Raw genomic sequence first — 23,183 nt, 5'->3', positions numbered from 1 at the left:
TGTGTATCTCATTATATTCTAGTAATGCAAATATAATATAACAAAAGTGTAAAATGAGACATATATTTGAGATTCTTGTATTGTAATCCTCTTTATATGTTTGACAATATAAAGAGGACACGACACTTCCATTCAGTTCTAGTTTATGGTAAATGAGATTCCTGTATTGTAATCCGTTTGTGTGTTTTCTTAGTCTCAGATTTGTTTTAATTTTCAAAGGTTTATGTTTTGTATGTCTTTTTTTTTTGGGTTTCTAGATTGATCCAAGAAGTATTGATGGATGTAGTGTTTAGTTTGTTTGGTTTTTTTTCCCCTTTGTTTATTTTGTTTGTTCTTTATCTCTGGGAGTGTTATTGTACTCGCCGGCTTATGTCTCTGGAAGGATTGCTACCCATGTCGGCTCATTATATTTCAACCTGAATCTTATCAATGAAATCCTATTAACGAAAAAAAAAAAGACAATATATTTGACAACTTATTGTCTCAATTTTGAGCATGAGTCTCATCTATATTTTTTTTTGTGCGTGTATTTTATCACCCACATTTTAAGTAAAATGAGACAATTAACAATACCAACAAATGTATTCAAAGAAGTGACAGAAAGAAAAACAAGTACTCAAGGAAATATATAATGTTGTCATATTTGAATATAAACATATACACATTTCCAATCAGTTACTCCTTTTTTTTTTTAATGAAAAAAATAATTGATAAGTCACATTATTGAAGTACTTATTGCAAATATTTCACCATTGATAAGTACATGTCGTTTAAAGAAAATTTCTCCCTAGCAATTGAAAATGCTTATCATATAAAGTGAATAACATCTTGTCCATGATGTGATGCAACATCTTTTTTTTTTTTTTCTTTTTTGAAGTAAGAACAATAAATATTTCATTTTCAAATATAAATGTTCGATGAATTAATAATAATATTCATAATTTTGAAAAAGTAGTTCCAGCTGTGCAGAAAAGAAAAAAAAAAAAGTTTCCAAAACAGACAATTTTCAAATCTAAAAAATATTAGCCCCTTCATAAGATAGGAATGGCGCAGAAACTTTCAAAAGAATGATAAATAATTTAAGACCCTCTTCTTTGTAATGAAGAAAATTCTTGAGTGAGCAAGAGAGTAGTAAATAACAAGAGTGAAAGAATCTTCAACAATGATCATGAGTCATGCATGACCAAGTTATCTCAATTTTATATTTTTATAGTACTATTAATATAAGAAGCTCCATAAGATTCTGTGGTTATTCAAAAGGAATTGTCTGTCTCTGAAACTGGGAGCACGAAGCCACGAACTTGGGTCTTTGGCTCTTCTTTGTGTTTCTTCCATCAATGTCTCTGTGTGAGAATAAGAGATTCCTTCGCTTCAAGATGTCAAAGTGAGAAAAATACCTTTTTTCCTTCTGACACAGCTTAAAGTTGCATCCTTTTATTTATCAGGTAGGTCATATTTTTGAATTTTTCTTGTTTATTAGAGATTGTAATCATGCTTGGCTTGATGGGTTTTGTTTCCAAGCTTTTTTTCTGCTTAAGTTCAAAACTTTATGTGCTTGAATCTTAAAATTTAGGTTCTAAAAAATTATTCTGAATTGCAATATTCCTCTCCAATTGCATTGTCTAGCTGTCTATATCTAAATTGACTTTGGAATGTGGGATTGTTATGTCTAGATTTTGAATTTTTGAGTATCAAAGCATCTCTTGATCGATGCATTCTCTGTTTGATATCAATTTGTTTATTGTTCCTTGGCTCAAGGATCTTCATTTCAATTTGTGATGTTGTTGAATGATTTATCTCCAAATGGATTTTGAGACACAGCTTGAGATTGCTACTGTCTCATCTGGTTGGAAGAAAGATAGGGGATGAGTAGAACCGTTGCTGACCATCTTGCGTAGAGCTGGCCCTGACATTTTAGAGGCTCCACAAGCGGGTGCTTTGACTTTCTTGAGAATAAATGGACTCTTTTTTCAAAAACTCATATCTGGATCCAAAGCCGGCGCGTGCCCAGCTTCCTAAGAGGGCTAGCTCTGATCTTGCGTCTCCTTCTCAACCGCTAAACATTGCGATAGCTATTAGTGGGAGCGATAAAAGCAAGAATGTACTGAAGTGGGCGCTCAACAAGTTTGGTTCTGACAAAAATGTCACTTTCAAGCTGATTCACATCCATCCAAAAATTACTACTCTACCCACAGCTTGTAAGTTCCAAAGATTTTCTTCTCTACCTGAGACTTCGTGTGACTACTTAAGATCCTGATACCGGTTTCTGTTTCCTTCCTAAGCGGGAAACATAGTCTCTATATCCGAGGAACTAGAGGATGTGGCAACTGCTTATAGACAAAAAGTGATGCAGGAGACAAAAGAAACTCTTCTTAAACCTTTCAAGAAAATGTGCCAGCGGAAAAAGGTTTTTATATTACTTTTTTTTGTCTTTCTTGGTCTTCCTTTATCAGATATGTTATAGCTAAATATCGATGAAACTCGTTTTTGAATCTTCTTTGACAAAGGTTGCAGTGGAACTTCAAGTGCTCGAATCAAATAGTGTTGCAGTGGCGATAACCAAAGAGGTTAATCAGCATTTGATCAGCAATCTTGTCATTGGACGCGCATCTCAAAGTGCCTCCTCGAGGTATGGCATGAAACATTACCTTTTCGGTTACATTATCTTATTGCACAGAGTTTTCTGAATGAATATATGTGTTGAAAATACTTCCAGGAATTATGATATTACAGCGACGATATCAGCAAGTGTGTCAAACTTATGCACAGTCTATGTTGTCTCAAAAGGAGGAGTCCATATTCTTGCAAAAGATAAATTATCGTCTGACACGGAGAGGAATGACACTTCAGAATCTGGTTATGAGAGAACAGATTCCAGCTGTTCTTCAGGTTCAGGACCTAACTCAGGTTCGAAGCTTTCATCAATCTTTCACCAAAAACTGATGTGTGATTCATGAGTCTAATTTTTCTTCGGTTTTTTTTGTTGTACATTCTTTAGATCTAATGTCAAATGCACTCAAATCTAACCCTCATGTTCTGTCCAAGAAGAGAATGCAAAATCTCCCGACAATAGTAAGAGAGGTTTCTGTTCTTACGGAAACTAGTTCTACTGAGTCAGATGAAACTAGAAAGAGGTCTTCGGATGCTGCAGAGGAAGCAAGCAAGAGAAGTAGCCCTGAAAAATCGCGTAGTGTTTCTTGGAATCCTCGGTTTAGAGATTTCGATGAGAGAAAAGACGCTATGAGTTCCATGTCTAGCAACTTTGAATATGGAAATGTTACTCCCTTTGGAAACTATTTCACAGACAACCAGGTAAACTAAGTTTCGATAAGATTGTTTGTTAACCTCTAGTGAATTGAAAGCATTTGGGATTGATATGTTTTTTCATTGATTTCAGGACACGCTCAATGAAATTTCGAAGTTGAGAGCTGAGCTTAGACATGCTCATGAAATGTATGCAGTGGCTCAAGTAGAAACGTTGGATGCTTCTCGCAAGGTTGGCTTGAAAAAATCTCAAGAAAAGGATAACTTGTGTTTGATGAAGCTTCGTAGCTATTGCTTTGTGTGTCTAATAAAACTACCCCTTCAATGGTTTCAGCTAAATGAGCTTAAGTTTGAAGAGCTAACGCTTATGGAGCACGAAACGAAGGGGTTAGCAGCAAAGGAAACAGAGAAGTTTGAGCAGAAGAGAAGGGAAGAGAGAGAAGCTGCACAAAGAAGAGAAGCTGAGATGAAAGCAACCCATGAAGCCAAAGAGAAGGAGAAGCTTGAAGAAAGTTCCCTTGTGGCTCCTAAGCTGCAATACCAAGAGTTCACGTGGGAAGAAATCATTACCGCAACTTCATCATTCTCTGAAGATTTAAAGATTGGAATGGGAGCTTACGGGGATGTTTACAAATGCAATCTGCATCATACAATCGCCGCTGTCAAAGTTTTGAATTCAGCTGAAAGTAGTCTATCCAAGCAATTCGATCAAGAGGTACACAATAAAAAAAAAAAAGAATTCTTATTTGAAAGTTTTCTCTGTTTTCTTCAAAAAGCTGACAATTTTATTCACCATTTAACCTCTCTTAGCTCGAAATCTTGAGCAAGATCAGGCACCCGCACTTGGTTCTTCTTCTAGGAGCATGTCCTGAGCACGGCGCTCTAGTCTATGAGTACATGGAAAACGGTAGCCTGGAAGATAGACTGTTCCAAGTCAACGATAGTCAACCAATCCCGTGGTTCGTGCGGTTCAGAATCGCTTGGGAAGTGGCATCAGCACTTGTTTTCCTCCACAAATCAAAACCGACACCAATCATCCACCGCGATCTTAAGCCCGCCAACATCTTGCTTAATCACAACTTTGTCAGCAAAGTAGGAGATGTTGGTCTTTCCACAATGATCCAAGCTGCCAACCCATTGTCAACCAAATTCACCATGTACAAACAGACAAGCCCCGTGGGAACGTTATGCTATATCGATCCCGAATATCAGAGAACCGGAAGGATATCTCCAAAATCAGACGTCTATGCTTTCGGAATGATCATTCTGCAGCTTCTCACTGGTCAACAGGCTATGGCACTGACATATACAGTAGAAACAGCCATGGAGAACAACGACTACGACGAGCTAATACAGATTCTTGATCAAAAAGCGGGTAACTGGCCAATCGAAGAAACCAGGCAATTAGCTGGTTTAGCACTCCAGTGTACAGAGCTCCGTTCTAAAGACAGGCCTGATTTGGAAGATCAGATTCTTCCAGTATTGGAGAGCTTAAAGAAAGTAGCTGATAAAGAAAGAAACTCGCTTTCCACAGCGCCAAGTCAACCTCCAAGCCATTTCATCTGCCCATTACTTAAGGTAATAACTTGTTTGCTACGTCATCTTTTTACTTGCGAGAGAAGTCAGGTTAGTTTAAAGAGGAACGTTGTTATGTTGCAGGATGTGATGAAGGAGCCATGTATTGCGGCTGATGGGTACACTTATGACCGGAGAGCCATAGAGGAGTGGATGGAGAACCACCGGACGTCACCGGTGACTGAGTCGCCTTTACAAAACGTGAGCCTTTTGCCCAATCACACTCTGTACGCAGCCATCGTTGAATGGAGAAAAAGAAATCAGTAAGGCAAAAAAAAAAAAAAAGCGCTATGTTTTAATGCCACTCTTTGAAACTGCGTAGCGTTTTTCAGTTTAGAGAAACGGCGAGATGTTCTTACGGCCTTTTTCTTTTGGTTTGTTTGTTCTTTTGGAATTTGGAATGACCTTTTTCTTGCATATGGATTTATTTTATTCTTTACTTTGTGGATTCGGTTGAAATGTATAGTATGTAATTTGGTATTAACAGATTGATAAACCATTTCGATCTAAATCTGATTAGATTCTTCAATATCTCGTTTTTGCATTTATTACAGCTTCTAATTAAATGCGTCTAGTTTTAGATACAAAACTAAACTAGAAATGAACATTAGAATTGTTAAATAACTTCAAATCTGTAGCAACAAAAAATGATTGAACGAGGTCGAATATCTTTTGTCTTGTCCGAGAAGTAAACATAAATTAATCAGGTTTAAAGTGTTTTTTTATTTTATTTTGTGTCAACGAAAATATTTAAATTTTAAAACATGCTAAATAGTGTTTATTGACTTTTTCTCCAAACGTGAGATAGTTCTGATCATAAAACGGATTAACAATAATTAATTTAGCCCTTATAAACACGTTATTGGTTAAATAACTTAAAACTTCTGAAAAAAAAAAAAAAAAAACTTAAAACTTATGCCCATTAAAACTGTATCCACGCGTTGGCGTAGCTTAGCGTGCGTGCAAGTATCCGTTTAGCTCCCATTATTACTATTGAAGTTAATTTTGATTAACGATCTTACTCAGATTTTATAATAGTTTATGAAATTTTGTAATTTTTATAGTCACTAAAAATCATAAGTTGACTTCATTAATCAGATTCTAAGAAATTTGCTGATCATAAAATGAAAATAGACATTTTAGAAATAACTTAAACTCTACATCTAAACTTGAATAACAGAATACAATAATCATTAGATATTTACATCGATCTTGATGATAAATTAAAGAATAACAAAACTCAAATCACATAACAGCCTTAACATTGCCGAATAATTAGACATTAAACCAAATTAACCAAACTATTGGAAATATTTTTACGTCAGGTGAAATTAAAAAGAAAATGACATTACGTCATCAAAGGACCCGGTTGTGGACCCAACCGTACATCAACGGATATTCGGATCCGAACCCGAAACGAACAGATTCTTTTACTATTAATTTAGTGAAAAATAATTATTTTAAAATAGGCTTTCTTTTCTTACACGTCACCGACCACTGCTGTCTTTGACATTCTCCTCCACTGCTTTAAAGGAAAAGGAACCAGCAGCACTGCTCCGATTATTTTCATTCCTCCATTGAAATTAAAATCAAAGCTTTCTTCTTTCGTACGATATTCCATTAATCCAATTTGAAACTTTCGTTTTTTTTTTTTCCCTTTTATTTGGATTTCGAATAGGTTCTGATTCCTGAATATAAATAAACCCCCTCTTCAACATCTGAATATAAAACCCTAATTTTGATTCAAGTTTCTCAATTTGTGTGTATTCTCAGAAATTCAGAAATCCCAAAGTTGGTTTTTTTTTTCGATTGATTCGATTTCCGGTGATTCTCCGATGAGGATTTACGTGATTTTCCTTGTGGTGATCTCCTTATTTGCCTCCGCGTTTTCCGATTCGATTCTCGAGTACCCGTCGGAAATCGAGAGTCGACACAAAAAAGCTACCGATGAAGATGTCAATTTGCATTGTACGACCTGGAGATTCGCGGCGGAGATGAACAATCTCGCCCCGTGGAAAACAATTCCCGTGGAGTGTGCCGATTACGTGAAGGATTACGTGATGGGTAAAGGCTACGTCACCGATTTGGAGAGAGTTTCTGAAGAAGCTTTGATCTTTGCGAGCAGCGTCGAATTCTCCGGCGATGGCAAAGATATTTGGATTTTCGATATCGATGAGACTCTCTTATCCAATCTTCCATATTACATTGACCATGGCTTTGGGTACATTTTCGCATTTCTCTTCCTTTTACACTTTTATCTCAAAATTGATTTGGTTTGTGTATGTTTGTGTGTTCATGTGGTTCTTTTGCTTGACAAGTTCATAAAAGAGGACAATTGGTTATAGAAACTGCTTGATTCTGTTTGGGGATTTTGCAGGTTGGAGCTTTTTGATCATTCGGAGTTTGATAAGTGGGTAGAGAAAGGAGTGGCACCAGCTATAGCACCAAGCTTAAAGCTTTACCAGAGAGTGATAGATTTAGGATACAAAGTTTTCTTGCTTACAGGGAGGAAAGAGAGCCACAGGCTTGTCACTGTTGAAAACCTGATCAATGCTGGTTTCCAGAACTGGGACAAGCTTATTCTCAGGTATAAACAACCATGACCTACTCATAGAAACGATGTTGTAGCTCTTAGGTTTTAAGTATAGATAGATGCTTCTAGGTCATGCGATGAGTTTGTTCGTTATGCAATGGTTGATGCTGGTGGATCATATAGAATTTTATCTGCATATAATCATCAGTTTTGAACATCCTTTGCATTATAGCAATCTTTTGTTTATTCGTTTTGCTTTGCCCTTGTGTGTGTGATGTGCAGATCTCCAGAGGAACAGCACAAAATGGCGACACTATACAAATCTGAGAAGAGAGATGAGATGGTGAAAGATGGATACAGGATTAGAGGCAATTCAGGTGATCAATGGAGTGATTTGTTGGGTACCTCCATGTCTCAACGATCTTTCAAACTCGCCAATCCAATGTATTATATCCCCTGAAGAACTTTATTTGACGACATATAAAAGGTTTCGAAAATCGTATATACTTACTAGAGCAATCAAAGTGTTTTTAAAGTTCGATTGCCTTTGCTTGTAACTTGTCAAGCTATTAAATGTACTAATAACAGAGAATACTCTGTTTTATACAGAGTAGATAAGTATAGTACTCGTTTTAACTTTTTTTTACAATATATTCATGATCATCTTTAGCGACACATTCATCACAAACTAGCAGCAATAACCTTCACGAAAACATATGGTTTAGGGACTTTAAGAACATGATCAAACCACTCAACTTTCCCCCAAATTTGACAAAATATGTGCCTTTTAAGCGCAATCACGGCATACCTAATCATCTTCTCATCTCTGCCACCAGGCCCACAAGAAGGGCAATCCTCAGCCCACAAAACCGCTATCTTTCCACCATAATCAGCCAATCTAAGACCATCAGCAGTGGCAAATGTGTTTGTGTGGGTGTAAGTATTTTTTTAGTATTATAATTTAAAGCAAAAGAGAAAAGAGAAAGAGAAAGAAAGAGAGAGATAGAGAGAAAAAGTGTTACATCCGAGTGTAAACTTACACCCGGGTGTGAAGAGAGAGACAATTTTTTCGTTTTTTTAATACTTACACCCCAAGACTCACACCCACCTGCTTGTGCCACTGCTGATGCTCTAACAGAAGCATTCACAGGTATACTAGGTAGTCCTAACAAACCGTTCAATATTCTTCACATTCTTACCTCAGCATCATACCATCTGAACACTCCGCGACAAGTAGAGAACAAAACATTTTTTATCTCGCAATATGAATATGAAGACATAATATCAACCATCATTGGTATAACCTTGTCCCATCTACCTTCCTTGGAATTGTGTAAGCAAACCACCCCTTCGTGAGTCGTCTCCACGTGGAACTGGCCCGGCCCGGCCCACAGGGCCTAAAGCTTTTCTAGATATTGGTGATTGAAAGAACAATGAGCCAAACAATGGTTAGACTGAGATTAATATCCCTGAAGATTTGCTGATAACTGAGTGCGAGCATCCTGGAGAAGAAATAGTAAAGGAAGTTTATGGAGAATCATTTTCATTTACAAAAGAAAGTGATCATAATTTCCTTGAAGAGATAGCTATATTAAATCCAAGAAACCAATATGTGCATATGATTAACGAGTATATGCTATATAACATATATCAGATAACGTTTTCACCTTCTAATACCCACATTAGTTTATGAATTTTATAGGAATTGAATGCTATTGCCATGTAATCGTACTTATGGTTGTGTTTGTTCATCTAACATGTGTAGTGTTGAGACGTCAGTTACAAACACAACTGATAGTATGGTTTACTCTTAAGAGTTTATGAATAGCGTACGTCAAATTGTTTAGATTTACTAACAACAGTTTGCCACTGAAGATTGGTTGCCCTATCATGTTACTTTGAAATATTGATCATAAAATTGATTTATGTAATGGCAATAGGTTGTATATCATTCAGTTGGCTAATCATGTTGTTGAGACTAGATTTATAATTAACAGATGATAATGTTAGTAGTAAAGTCTTGATCCATAGGATGTTTGTCTCTCATTCCCTTTTAAGAAAGTTAAAAAGGTGAGTTTGTTTCTACCAAGACTAACTCGAGGAATTTCTGACATATGTTGATGCATGTTTCCAGAGTTAACATCCATAACCGGGTCGAAAATACTAATGACCCACGAAAACAAGAACCCTTAAGACTTTAAGAAGAAACTCATGAATGCTGTGTACAAGAAAAGTCTTCCAAAATTTTTGTGTGGGATCGGATCTTGGAAGATGATATTTCCAATTTTTAATTTTTTTTTTCCAAACGCGAAGTTGATAATAAGATAATTAACTAAATGAATTTACAATTTAAAGTTTTTAACAACAAGATGTATTTTTGAATCCATGAGAAGACGATCTATTTCTCCACGAGAAGTATCACATCGTTCTAGATGAAGAACAATCTATGACCACTTACCAGATGTCTCTAAAAATAATAGTTTTCACCTAATTATTACCCACATACATCGGTTTCGGGTAATATTTTTTTATAGTATGATTTCTGTAATAAGAGTAGTACATTTGCTAAGAAAACACCAAATTGAATAAAGAAGAATGGATGGGAAAAACCTCTAGTTATAACTAAGAAGAAGAAACAAACAGGGGTCGGCTCAAAAAAATTAAGGACCCTGAGCTGAGAAAAATAATTGGTCCTAATTCTTATGTATTTTGTAAAAAAAAATTTGGATCCTAATTTTAATAAATTTAGTTAAAAAAAAAAGTAAAATTAGATGGATCCTGTGCATGAGCACCCCCTGCACATAGGTAGAGCCGGCCTGGAAACAAATAATAAGTAATTAAATATAAAAAGATCCTAAATAGTTAAAACAAAAAAATAATTAGAAAATGAATTCAAGCATGAACCCTAGCTACAAGATTCATCACAGGTCATTGGCTCTTGTCTCGAAGGTCGTCCGTGGATTCCAAGGGTGGTTTGGAAAGTAAAATAGCACAAACCTTGACGAGGACCACATAAGAGAGAATGGTGAAGCAACTTTTGGTCACAAACCTCAACACAACAAGGCCCCATTCCCTTTGGTTCTGAGCGCAACTGTCGTTAGGTGTTTTAGCGACGTAGAAGAAGAAGAACAAAAAGAGGACATATTTGTGGTTTGATATAGCGACTCCGAATTCATTAAGTTGCCAATCTCGAATACGTTTCCTGTATGGGAAGGGCGAAATCATGAACACAATGAATGTCACCAAGCATAGAACCGTGTCCACAAGATCAAGAGTTAGGTCTTGCTCCTTTAAGAATTCAAGGACAGACTCCATCATCCCTACGTCAAGAGAACCTGCCAGTTTTAGACGAGGATGAATATTATGAAGAAGAAGAAAAAAAAAAGCATTATTACAGAATCTCACAAATAATCATTTTACCTTTGCAACAGAGCAGCTTCTGTTTTGTTTCTTTTTCTTTTTCACAGACAATTCTCTAGACTCCTATATACATGTTCCATATATATATATATACACCTTCGAAAATAATTTATCATAGAATTACGGTTACGTGCTCATCTATACTTATTACCATATCGGCTCAAATATCTTTCTGGCAAAAGGAATATTTATTACCAATTCTATTATGTATAAAGTCAATTAGTATTTCTACCATATGATTTCGTACATGAACCAATAGAAATCCTAAATGAATAAGGAACATGTATATAAAGCAGTACTCAAAAAACAAGCGTCAAAGATGAGCCAATGTACACATTTATAAATAAAATTAAAAAAAAAAAAGAGAGGACAAATTCATGCATAAAATATGCTCCTCACTCACCAAAAAAAAAATATGCTCCTCTCTCTTAAAACACCAAAAGTAGTTAATGAGACCCCAAAACTCTTCTTCTCTCCCCTTTTTTTTGTTCCTCTACTTAAATTAATGGTTTCTTGGGTTTTCAAATTTGGAGTTGTTCGAGAAAGGTATTACAGTTGTTCATGGTTCGGGCGTCAAGAAGGCCGTGGTTCCAAAGTTTCACCATAAACACTCTCCAGCACCTACACACAAAAAAACTCACATCTATCAACAAAACCGCTTTCTTCTTTGAAACCCTTGACAAAACAATGGAGGAAATGAGAGTTGAATTACCAAATCAAGTGCGGTGTTCGAACCATGATGGGTCCATGCAATCTTGAGAATGCCTCACATGCCCATGGAATGTGACCATCTGCTAATACTCTGCAAAGCGTCCAAACCAGTGTCAAGGTAATGCTTATCATAAGTCAGAGAACATGGACGCAGATGTTATCTAATTGTTCACTTTTTTTTTTTACCGGAACTCATCCAGGAATTATCCAGAAACTTATTACATGCGACTCTAAATTAAATGTATATACTGTAAAACTCCACATCACATGTACTGAAAATAGATAAGACATACCGCTGCTTCCTCACAAACGAGTTCCACATGTGCATCATCTGCTTCTCATCTTTAGTCACATCAACAAAATCATCGAGCATCTGAAAGAAAGAAGAGTTTCAAATAGTAATAGGAAAAAAAGTTATTCACTGTAAACTAATGGAGAATCAGACAAACTATGTTCATCTCGAGAACAAACGGATACACTTCGTATTTTAACAAGTGTTATATAAGCACTAATGATCTGGTTCTACTGTTCCATATCGAACCATGAGGCTTGCTCACATATTTTCTATCGATCACTTAACCATTACAATATTGCTCCTAACGTTTGCCCAACACTGATGTGGTGAAAATGTTAAACCCTAAAACATACCCTTCTATCTTCAAAATCTGCCACATCATCATCAACTTCATCTTCACTATCCCGGTCGGAAAGTACTTGTTCTAGAGCCATGGGCTGCGATAGTACACACCATAAAGTCAAAATCAATTGCAATCTTCAAAAGTAAGAGAGATAAAAAAAATTAAATCACCTGAGCTCGATGAGAGTGGAAGAACTGTCTCTTCTGAAGGAGGCTTCGGCTGGAGGAAAGAATTTGAAAAATTCACTCACATAATTTGGGATTAGCAAGCTACTTGTTATAAAACTAGGACATAAATTTTCATGCATGAACCATATGAAGTTAAATGAAAATCGAAGAAGAGGATAGAACGACAAAAGGAAGTCAAACATACTTCCTCAAGTCCGACCGTTCTATAGATAGTTTCCTCGTTTTTGCAAACTGCAACATTGTACTTCCAGCTATTGACTGCACATAATCTGGATCCCCGCATGATTGCACGTCTGCAGGACTCGTGCCAGGAGGAACTCTTTGATCAGACTCAGCACCCCCAATTCTTTCGTAATGCTTTCCAGGTGGTATTTGGATCTTCTCACTTCTAACAGAATGAGCATCTGCAAATAAAAATAAAAAGCTGTGCCAAATGATCCAACGTTGTCGCATGCACAATTGCACATAACAAAGTAAAATACTCGTAAAATAGAAAACTAAGACAGGCTCTCGTCACAAAAGAAGCCAATACTACAAATTCAATATCTTGTCATTTCAGTTAAACACATACCATCAGTTTTATCTAGCACCTCGCAACCTAATCCAAGATGAGGCCCTTGCCTAGAGCTCCGTACCTGACTCTTCTGCCTCCTCCGTCTGACTTTTTTTGAACTGTCACATATAGAAGAATTTTTATGGTCTGGAAGACTCACTCTCCGATGCTGGAAAGATAAGTAAAGGAAACATAATAGGCCAGATAACTTACGAAAAAAAGAAAGTTTGCTGCTTTGGGTCAACGTCATCCTCATTAATCTGAGTAGATTTTTAATGAACATTAACATTTCGAAAACTGTGCTAAGAGTAATCATCAAATAGGAAAAACTACAAAGACATAGAATATATTGTAGAACCAACTACTTCAATTAGGTTTGAGACTCCTATATAATCCAGGACTTTATTCTACAGTTGAGCTTTGATGGCCTCATGGCCACAAAAAGTTAACAGCCACAACCACAGCAATGTCATTTTGATTTTATTCTCTTCACATTATTAAGGACACTAGAAAGGATCACAGTGTGGCAAACTAAAGATTCCAGTTCCCTTATTTAACCACACAAAAGTCAACAACCCATGGAGGATATTAGTTTAAATGAAATATGAAATTGTTACAGCCTATAAGATCTACAGCAGAGAAACTAATGAACATAAATCGAACAAACAAAATGTTCTAACCTCGGACATCATTGTCTCAGTCTTGAGGGAGACATTTACAGCCTGATATTCTTCAGTTACCTAAAACCAAGTGGAGCAGATTAATGGCATCCACAAAATAAAAACGAGTAAACAGGTTAACTGAATTTTGAAGTTACAAACCCAAAACTCGAAATTGAAGAGATCATGGGTTGATGGCAAGTGATATCTCAGGCCCTACAACATGATTGGGAGAAAAAGAAAAGATTGCATCACTACAAAGACTAGTCACTACAGCTGTATCTTTGACTGAGAGGTATGAATGAGAATGGAAATGAAAGTCCACCTTGAAACTGGCACATTTTACTAAGCAGAATGGACAAGAGAAGTCTTCAGTTACTGCAAGACACATAGCAAATATATACAGTAACAGGTTAGGCAAACAGATGAAATATTTAGGCATACATGGGTACGAAACAGGTTAGGATAATACTAAGTTACCTTCGGTCCTCTGCAATTTGTTGTTATAGTATCTGTAGTTGAAAACTACATTTCGTGTTCTCAACCTATGCAATGAATGCAGTGGTTTAGAGTAAACTTAACGAGATGGACATTATAAGTTGTACGTAACGACTTGTACACACCCCATAAAAGAGGAGGACAGTCACAATTTCAGAAAACTGACAACCATATATTAAGGGAGATAGCAGACCGGCCAATAGATTTTATACAATTCCAAAAAATCATAATGAGATTAGGCAAGAAAGCTGAAAGCGCAGACAAGAGATTGCAGACTAAACTGAAGATTACCTGATAATTTGCAACAATGAAGAGGATGAGATGTCATTATAGGAGAATGAACTATAAGGAGATTTTTCCGTTGCCCCAACTTCTTCTGCAGATATGGTGACTTGTACTTGCTGCGGCGAGCTCTTCAAATAAGAAGTATAAGAATTATAAGAATACGATTAAATGAAATTTTCAGAATAATGGATGGAAGTATAGCAGAGTGCAAATTTACCGAGGTGAGGGGATTGCTGGGCACCTGAATCGACACACACTTTTCCTCACTCATGGACTTTAGCTGCAGCAGTGGACAAGTTATACCAGTAATATTTTCATTTAAATAATCAAGATTGAAAACTAACAGCAAAAATATAATTGACAGTAGCAATTACTTCCAATTTACTTTTTCAAATTACAAAAGAAGTTCAATTTAGAGTCCTCATTTCACTAACAAGGGGAAAAGACTTAGTTTTTACCTTTATGAAGCAAGGCTGCATTTCAACAAGGGAGACTGAGTCTACTCTCTGTCCCAAGTCCATGTTTGGAGATTTATGCCACGACGCATACAGAGATTGCAAGGGTATTTTGCTCCATAAACAATGTCCTCCTATATTTCCTGCCAGAAAAAACGCTCATGATGATAAGAGTTAATGAAGAAAAAGACTTTCAGAAATAGGACTGAGATTCTCCATACTATGACATGGAAAGTTGGTTTGCCCAAAGATACACCACTTTTCAATATTAAAATGTTCTATTAAGGAAGAAATGGAAATACCTGAATGAATCTTGCCAGAATCAATGCCAAATTGTGAATTTTGCGCACCAGCTACAAGAAAGAAAATAATGTGATCAGTTTATCTGAATACTGTACATCTATGAATGTCTTTAAATAATTTTGTACACCAGTCAATCTTAATCACCAAAGCTGATAAACAAGATAGCGAGTGATCCTGATTTAGCCTCCAAAGAGAGTCTATTCATATCAGGGAGAAGAAAGTTGGCTTGGGCTTGACTAACTCCGTCATCCCCCAGGCCACCAGTTAGGATACATGCTCGACTGAACCTATATACTGCAGAATACTATAATTTGAGAATTCCAAGAAAAATGTTAGTAATGAATAGCTAAGTTACAAATAATAAAGATCAATCCAATTCTGTCAGAGGTTCAAAGGCATACCTCGGCGACAGGCTTAGGAGAAACGAGTCTTGCCAACAAAATATACAGAGGGAATAATTTTTGAGTTTGTACCCCAACATCTATAGTCCCCGAGAGGAACACAGTCATTTGTATTCTGCAAAGCAGTAATATATATTGATTACTATCCACCAGTTGGCAAAAGTCTCAACATCTTCTTCCCGGAAACTTAGAAAGCATTCAGGTCCGGAATGAATTATTGAAGTATGGTCTAATAATAACCCAAAACTAATGGAGATTCTGAACATTAGAAAGAAAAAAAAAATCTTACCTTCTTTTATGTTTTGCCTCAATCTTATAGTGCAAACATCGTTGAAGAAACAAGGGCTACACGGGAGACAGAGAAAGAAATGATTAGGATGGACTGCATAGCAAATGAAGTCAACTCAAACGACACTTCCATGGGAATTTTCTATATCAAACGTTAACCAATACTTGTAATATACCAGCTAAGCTATATTGTTTACGCGTAATTATATAGATTTTCTCTGCAGAAAGGTAAGAGTTAAGAAAACACATACATTCCTAATAGCACGGCGCTGAAGGATATTGTAGAGTTCAACAGGCTTGCAATAAGCAGCCAAGCTCTCTTCAGCAGCAATCTCCTCCTCTTCCGAAATACGCACACGGGAGTCTTCATGGCACATCTGCTCTGTGCTTCTTGAACAACTGTGATTCATCCATCATACGCAACCAAAATTGTAAAGACACAACAACAAAAAAATTGATCAGTATGAATTACGATTCTTCAGCTTACACATAAGAGAAGTAGTCTAAATGACACAATGCTGCAGAGACAGACATTATAGAAGAATTAGGGGAAAGATTTGTTCTTGAAAGATGGCAAAAAGAGACTTACGAAGAGGTTTCACGACTGACAAGAGGAATGCCTGGCATTCTGGCTACGAGATCCTAGAGTACAATACCATACCCAGAATCGCTACATACACCATCACAGATTACAATTTGCTTCAGCTACAAAACCTGCAACATAATCGTATAGAAGAAAAACCCAAAAACAAAAAAAGGGCCATTCGTTAATGGGTATCACAAACGATTAGCAGGAAACAACAAAAAAAAAAAAAGTAACAGTGACCTCGAAAATCCAGCAAAGAAATTCAATCCAAAGTCTCGGACTTGAACTAATTAGATGGAGAACAGATTCAACAAATTGACAGAGATCTCGAACTGAAGATTAGAATGGAGATGGAACAGTTAACCCAGGAAAAAAAAAAAAAAAACCCTAATCGTGAGAAATTATCTTCTTCACGCGAATACAGAGGAGACTGTGACAGCTTGAGAGAGAGAAAGAGGAAGCGTTTCGAAGAGAAATAAATAAATAAGTTTAATTTGTTTTTGTTGAGGAGACTGTAAGAAAAAATATGTATGTCCTAAATCTTACCAACTCTCTCACGTGAACAATCTGTTACGACACTATTTACTGTTTTTCATTTTATTTATAACAATGCTTTATTAATGGAAAAATGTCAAAAAAAAGTACATGAATTTTTAAATTTGGAACTAATTAATTATAGATTTTGAAAATCTCCTTTAAATCGGAAAGTTTTTGTTGACTTCAAAATTTAATTTTAAAGTTTGGTTGACGTTAAGTAGACAAACAGAAAACGTTTACGAAATTAATCTTCCGTTAGTCGTCTATGTTATGTTTAAACGACATCGTGTTAGTGTTATAAAACGACACCGTTTCACTTAAGAAAGAGAGACAAAAAAAAACCTAAATATACCATAACCATATTTTTAAAAACAAAACAATATTTTGCTTATTTGAAATTAATATTCGGCGTCAAACTTATAATCAAAGTGTATTAATTACTATATTTGTTAGAAAATCACTATTTCTCGGATAAAGTGACTTTAACTATTTTAATTAAGACTCGATTCACAATAAAATCTAGTTAAAATTCTTTATATTATTTGAAACTAACTAAATTCTCCAATGGTCATGAGAAGGCATAATTTCTGAACTAGTCAATGTAAGCCACTTGAGTTCAAATTAGAGATCCACTAAAAAATGGATAACAAACTAGCCAGTTTCATATCACCATAAATTGGATATCAAAAATCAAACATCATTTGTAACCAATATCGGTAATGTGTATGTTTTTATATAACGGCGTATGTTAGCAGTGTAGTTAATCATCTGGCCAAATAGACGCTAACGTGGACGACTGACTACCCAGAGGTCCCAGACCATCATCATTCACAATCAGTCGGAGAGGGTTTTTCGCATAGGGTTTTAGAATTCGATCTTTCTCATTCAAATCCCCCCTTCAGATTTCTTCATCTGTTGAGTAAAAACCACAAGGGTTTCTCTCAAATGTTGCCCAGATTAGCTCGAGTCGTCACTCAAACCTCAAAGCTTCGATCTTTGACCACAAATGGATCGATGAAAAATCTCTCCTTTTTCTCCCGATATGGGTACGCGACTGTTGCACCTGCGGCGGCTGATCCTCCGCCGAAGAAGGATTTCCCCAGTAAATCTCCGGTATGATCCTAAAGTGCTAACATTTTGTTTACCCAGTTTAAAGATCTCGTTTGCAGAACTAGCTATTACTGGGTTCGTTAAAGTCTCTGATCGGCCATGTACTATTAGCTTAATGTTTAGTTGTTGTGAATGTTCAGGTCGCACTATATGTTCAGCTCAATTTGATTCTCTCTGTTTCTAATGTAATCGAATCCGGGACTACATTGACGTCTGCGTCCCCAGTGTAGTTCATTTAGGATTTATTTGTAAGAAATTACAACGAGGATGGATTTGGATTCATCCCTTTTTTTCTGTTGGAGTTTCGTTAGTATATTTGTGATTTAGATTCATGCCCTTTTAGTCAACTGCTTCTGCATAATCGTGTGTCTTCTTTAATGAAAAGGATTTGTTCTATGTTTGACAGATAAACTTGGATAAGATGTTTTGGTCAAAGCCATGTTCGTTGGCTCTACCCAAAGACTCTCCTCTCAGAATTGATGAACCAGACTATGTAGGGATTCGTCGTTTCATACTCAAGCTGATGATGTTCTATAGCAAACAGAGCATGTCTATCCGTGGGGCTAACGTGATCTACAAGCGAATCATTGCACAAGTCGACAAACCAGCAATATATGATGGTACTTTATATGGTTTCCAACACAACTTTTGCAAACAGAATTATGTATTTACATTTTGTGCTTTGTTTATATATTGGGTGCTTTGTGTCTGCTGCAGTTTTCAACTTGGAGAAAACATTCAAAATAACATTTTCGCTGCTTGTCCTTCATATGTGGCTTGTTTTACGCCGCTTGAAGGAAGATGGACAGGAAGGTGTTGACCTTGGTCAATATGTCTATGAGATCTACAATCATGATGTGGAACTCAGGGTATCTAAAGCCGGGGTACGTGCTAGAATTGGTTTTGCTTTACTTTAGTTTCCAAGATAAATCGTATAAGATTCCTTAAAATAAGATGGTCTTAATCTTTCTTGAAATTGCAGGTTAACTTGCTGCTGGCCAAGTGGATGAAGGAATTGGAGAGAATTTTTTATGGAAATGTTGTTGCCTATGATGCTGCGCTACTTCCAGAAGCTAAACCAAATGAACTACAAATCAAATTATGGAGGTAAAGCTTCTACAACGTCATTCTTTATGCAATGAATTCAGTAGATATTAGTTACTCAGCAAAAGTAGCTCGGCTTGAATGCAGCCATAGATAGTGGATTTGTCTCAGAACCTTAAATGCAATTGGATTGTAGGAACGTATTTTCTGATGATGGAACAACAACACCTGATAACACAGATTTAAAAGCAGCACAGGCATGATTTTCTCCTCCCTATTTCTCTCAAAACACACACACATTAGGCATTGTGTACCGAAATTTTTGAGACATCGCTTGTGTGTTTCAGGCAATGGCAAGATATGTCCGGAGAGAACTTGGTTCTCTTTCTTTAACAGGTGCACAACACTAACCTCCATTATCTTATAATGCTTTATCAATTGCGACATACAGTTTAGTTATATAGTAACCTATGAAACTGTAGTTAGCATTGCCCCATTCTGTTACTCGCACTTGCATTTCGAAAAGACATATACCCTTTCTTATATAGTTCTGTTTTGTAATACACAGATAATGAGTCCATATTCTCCGGTAATTTCTCCTTCACCCCTTTGGAGAACAAGCCCCTGTGACTTGAATGAAATTAGAAGAAGCCATGGCGCTTTATGAATCAATCTTTCATTTGTTTCTCCTTTTTCTTCGGTTTTCTTATATCCAACCAAAGAAACGAATATGCTGGTTGTTAGCTTCCAGATGATCACGAAAACATTGTGAAAGTTAATAAGATTACTGAAATAGAGCATTTCCTGTCATTGGTACATTATCCTTTATAGAAGGCGGTAGTAGTTACTTCTCTACGGTTTAACATTTTATGATCTTGTATTTGAAACAGTTTTATTATTTTATAACTACAGTATGTTCGAATGTGGAATTCATCATCTTTATTATGTCTTTTATAGTACTGGTTATATCTTTCTTTTTTTGCTCTTTGAGGTTAGCACAACTAATTAATTGTGCCAAATGGAAGTAGGTTTGAGTTAGATGATCTTTTCGAAGTATCTCATAATAGCGTGCTTTCATAGAGAACAAATGTTCATGATCAAAGATTTCTGCTCGCGTAGAAGGTGATTCTGAAGATTTGTGTAATGTACCAATGCCACTAAGTGTCTATATGAAGATTTCCGCTCACATAGAATAGAAGGATCAAAACATTACTCGCAAACCAACAACAAAGAAAAGAAGAAGGAAATTAAGATTACATCATACATTGCATGTTATTATCATACATTATGACAACACAAACGTTGAGGAAAAACAATGAGAAGAGAGATCAAACGATGGATGACAATTTAATGTGGGAAATCGATTTTAGCCTTTGAATTTTAAGAAGCTTGTTGGTGTTGGACTCCAATGTTGTGCTGCCCATACTTGGTATCCTGCACTCTGCTCCCCACCTTCATCCGAGCATTCTCTATCTTCTCCGATCCAGATCCCGTCAAGTGCCTAAATATATATATTCACCAATATTCAAACTAACTCTTAATATAAACTGTAACGTGCATTGCAAGCTAGGTTTGAAACCTGTAGGTCACGTTTTGTTTGTGTTCATAAATTACCTGTAGACCCAAGAGAAGGCGGTAATGGCGGCTATTCCAAAGCCACCAGATGCAAGAAATCCGGTGATGATGAGAGCGACGGTGATCACTGCTGGAACCAAGACGGGGCTGAAGATGACGAGGAGAGGAGTGGCTACCGTGAGTGCGATCACTGTTCCGGCGAGCGTTAAGCCGGAAAGGACAAGGAGGGATCCACCGGCTGTGACAGCGGTTGCTGCCTTCACCATCTGCCTCTCCTTCGGATGGGACTCTTGGGTACTGTCTCGGCTTATCATCTCGAGATGGGTTCTTGTTTGGTCCGCCATTGATTCTTTTTTATTATAATCCCTCTAACACAAATGGTAGAAATTAGCAGAGAATAGGTAGTGATGTATTTTGGAGTAAGCAATGATGATTTATGAAGGAGAGGAGAGCTGGTGGGGCTCGCTTGAGCCGTGTCACGTGTTCAAAGTGTCTTCATGCAGCCGTTGCATGTGTTAATGAGATCAGAGAGGGGTCTGTTTTGCGACACGTACGTTTGGCCGTTTTGTTTTTGCAATCGGAAACAAATGGACCGGGACATAAGTCACGTGATATATATATACACGTTAATACGTTATTATTGATCGGTCGTGATGTTATGGTCTTGATCCCATTCCCCACTCTAGAAGCAAAGAAAAGGAAGTTGGAATCAATATCTATTAGGCCAAACCAACTTAATTAGCCCACAGAGAATAGTAGCTCGTTGCCTCAAAGGAGCAATACTATACGCCTGAAAGTCCGAAATTCAATTTCTTTGTCTGTCGGCGGATATATCGTGGTTTAAGAACATTATGTAATGTAATTAATGTAGTATCTGTGTTTTGTTAACGTATTATCTTGGTCTTTATCTTCATAATCTAATCCTTATCAAACACTAAAGAAGGAATTTTCAAATCTTGACCATGAACATGAATTTATTTGGACATCTTCTAATTTATTGGACAAAAACGTGCACGCAGAAATTTCAAACTTTCATTGTCCAATTGGCAAGTCGCTATATATAATAACTCTACACTTCATTGCTTAGCCGTGAAAGAAACAAAAATCAACTAAACCAAATTTAAATTAGTTTCAAACAATTAAACAAAAGATATAAGTTTCAAATAGTGTGCCCAAGCGAGAGAATCCAAGGCGGCAATATTGTCTAAAACAGGCAAGTGGACATAAATGCGTGCACCTTTCCAAAATATAACTAAACTTTACACATAAAAGCAAAAAATTGTCAATGTTTCTTTCAAATTTCTCTAATAAAAACAATTTTTAATTTGTATATATGAAGAAGCCTGGAAATAGACACTAGCTTGTGAATATGGCCCCCTCACAACAAAAAGAAATCCTTCTTATCTTAAAATAACAATTTAGAGAGTCCACTTGCAACACTCCAAGTCAAAAATATTGAAAACAGGATCCTTCCTCTTTCCAACCAGAGAAGCTAACTACGAAACCTCTCACCCACTTTTATATATAACCTCCCGCTACTCTGAAAACCCAAAATCCATAATCAAATACTAAAAAAGACTCCAATACCTTTCATCTATGGCTTCTTCAGATCAACAACAACAAGAACAAGACCAATCAGCTTTAGATCTCATAACCCAACACCTTCTTACCGATTTCCCTTCCTTAGACACCTTTGTCTCCACCATCCACCACTGCACCACCTCAACTCTAAGCCAACGCAAGCCACCTCTTGCCACTATAGCAGTTCCTACAACTGCACCAGTGGTTCAAGAGGTTGATGATCAAAGGCACTACAGAGGCGTCAGGAGAAGACCGTGGGGTAAGTATGCGGCTGAGATCAGAGACCCAAACAAGAAAGGTGTTCGTGTCTGGCTAGGCACTTTTGACACAGCCATGGAAGCTGCAAGAGGTTACGACAAGGCTGCTTTTAAACTACGAGGAAGCAAAGCCATTCTTAACTTTCCACTCGAAGCAGGAAAGCACGAGGACTTAGGAGACGACAACAATAACAACAAGACTACTGTGTCTTTAAAAGCAAAGAGGAAGAGACAAGTAACGGAGGATGAAATTCATGGAAGTAACCTGTGTAGCCATAAAGCTGTGAAGAGGGAAGAGGCAGAAATTCAGGCTCAGGCTGAGGTTTGCCCGTTAACACCGTCAAGTTGGATGGGGTTTTGGGACGGACAAGACAGTAAAGAGATGAGAATATTTTCTGTGCCTCCGTTATCTCCTTATCCATCTCTTGGACACTCACAACTCGTGGTTACGTAAGGAGCAAATTGGGAAAATTCCAACATTAGGTGACATCAGAAACTTTAATATCATCTACAGGCAAAACACCAAGAAGATGATAACAAATAGAACTTGCTAATTGTTCAAATCTTATTAGATTAGCTAGTTGTAAAAAATGCTTTGCTTTTATTCATTCATTCTTCTGCTTTATACCCTTAGACTTTATGTTTGAATGCTGTATAATTCATTTAATTTGAGCAAAGACGATTTGTTTATAATGAGATTAAAACATATCAAGTAACACTTA

At 36.7% G+C, this 23,183-nt stretch overlaps 6 protein-coding genes across 7 annotated transcripts; 4 read left to right on the top strand and 2 right to left on the bottom strand.

Moving 5' to 3' along the window:
* Window positions 1-1,106: 1,106 nt before the first annotated feature.
* LOC9301923 (putative U-box domain-containing protein 53) lies at window positions 1,107-5,353 on the top strand. Of its 2 annotated transcripts, XM_021027223.1 has the most exons (10): window positions 1,107-1,445; window positions 1,822-2,198; window positions 2,283-2,407; window positions 2,508-2,629; window positions 2,717-2,907; window positions 2,999-3,312; window positions 3,398-3,496; window positions 3,599-3,979; window positions 4,075-4,842; window positions 4,924-5,353. In XM_021027223.1, the coding sequence occupies exons 2-10, from the start codon at window positions 1,958-1,960 to the stop codon at window positions 5,104-5,106; spliced, it is 2,424 nt and encodes an 807-aa protein (XP_020882882.1). In that variant the 5' UTR covers window positions 1,107-1,445; window positions 1,822-1,957; the 3' UTR covers window positions 5,107-5,353. The 2 variants fall into 2 exon arrangements, with proteins under 2 accessions (XP_020882882.1, XP_020882885.1); XM_021027226.1 differs by lacking the exon at window positions 1,107-1,445 and having other exon boundaries at window positions 1,469-2,198.
* A 991-nt stretch (window positions 5,354-6,344) lies between these two features.
* LOC9300180 (acid phosphatase 1) lies at window positions 6,345-8,023 on the top strand. The gene is made up of 3 exons (XM_021027218.1): window positions 6,345-7,060; window positions 7,217-7,426; window positions 7,655-8,023. The coding sequence occupies exons 1-3, from the start codon at window positions 6,675-6,677 to the stop codon at window positions 7,830-7,832; spliced, it is 774 nt and encodes a 257-aa protein (XP_020882877.1). The 5' UTR covers window positions 6,345-6,674; the 3' UTR covers window positions 7,833-8,023.
* Window positions 8,024-11,059: 3,036 nt separating this feature from the next.
* On the bottom strand, window positions 11,060-16,870 carry LOC9301922 (polycomb group protein EMBRYONIC FLOWER 2). Its single transcript, XM_021027212.1, has 22 exons — window positions 16,598-16,870; window positions 16,361-16,485; window positions 16,023-16,170; window positions 15,773-15,828; window positions 15,484-15,598; window positions 15,227-15,386; window positions 15,082-15,132; window positions 14,783-14,922; window positions 14,542-14,604; window positions 14,331-14,452; window positions 14,022-14,086; window positions 13,867-13,919; window positions 13,704-13,757; window positions 13,563-13,622; window positions 13,096-13,142; window positions 12,901-13,001; window positions 12,514-12,733; window positions 12,312-12,360; window positions 12,152-12,235; window positions 11,797-11,876; window positions 11,505-11,594; window positions 11,060-11,413 (listed from the first exon to the last, which is right to left on the bottom strand). Exons 2-22 carry the CDS (start codon window positions 16,396-16,398, stop codon window positions 11,314-11,316), a joined length of 1,896 nt encoding a protein of 631 aa, XP_020882871.1. The 5' UTR covers window positions 16,399-16,485; window positions 16,598-16,870; the 3' UTR covers window positions 11,060-11,313.
* A 795-nt stretch (window positions 16,871-17,665) lies between these two features.
* Window positions 17,666-19,998, top strand: LOC9300179 (ubiquinol-cytochrome-c reductase complex assembly factor 1). The gene is made up of 7 exons (XM_002865801.2): window positions 17,666-18,007; window positions 18,411-18,624; window positions 18,722-18,888; window positions 18,987-19,111; window positions 19,245-19,305; window positions 19,396-19,444; window positions 19,617-19,998. Exons 1-7 carry the CDS (start codon window positions 17,840-17,842, stop codon window positions 19,676-19,678), a joined length of 846 nt encoding a protein of 281 aa, XP_002865847.1. The 5' UTR covers window positions 17,666-17,839; the 3' UTR covers window positions 19,679-19,998.
* A 214-nt stretch (window positions 19,999-20,212) lies between these two features.
* Window positions 20,213-21,061, bottom strand: LOC9300178 (oleosin 14.9 kDa). The gene is made up of 2 exons (XM_021015408.1): window positions 20,663-21,061; window positions 20,213-20,549 (listed from the first exon to the last, which is right to left on the bottom strand). The coding sequence occupies exons 1-2, from the start codon at window positions 20,965-20,967 to the stop codon at window positions 20,429-20,431; spliced, it is 426 nt and encodes a 141-aa protein (XP_020871067.1). The 5' UTR covers window positions 20,968-21,061; the 3' UTR covers window positions 20,213-20,428.
* Window positions 21,062-22,010: 949 nt separating this feature from the next.
* On the top strand, window positions 22,011-23,167 carry LOC110228628 (ethylene-responsive transcription factor ERF105-like). Its single transcript, XM_021026440.1, has one exon. It carries the CDS (start codon window positions 22,220-22,222, stop codon window positions 22,913-22,915), a length of 696 nt encoding a protein of 231 aa, XP_020882099.1. The 5' UTR covers window positions 22,011-22,219; the 3' UTR covers window positions 22,916-23,167.
* Window positions 23,168-23,183: the final 16 nt, after the last annotated feature.

This window comes from Arabidopsis lyrata, assembly GCF_000004255.2.
Source record: "Arabidopsis lyrata subsp. lyrata unplaced genomic scaffold ARALYscaffold_8, whole genome shotgun sequence".
NCBI lineage: Eukaryota > Viridiplantae > Streptophyta > Magnoliopsida > Brassicales > Brassicaceae > Arabidopsis > Arabidopsis lyrata.
This window is presented reverse-complemented; position numbering and strand designations above follow the sequence as displayed.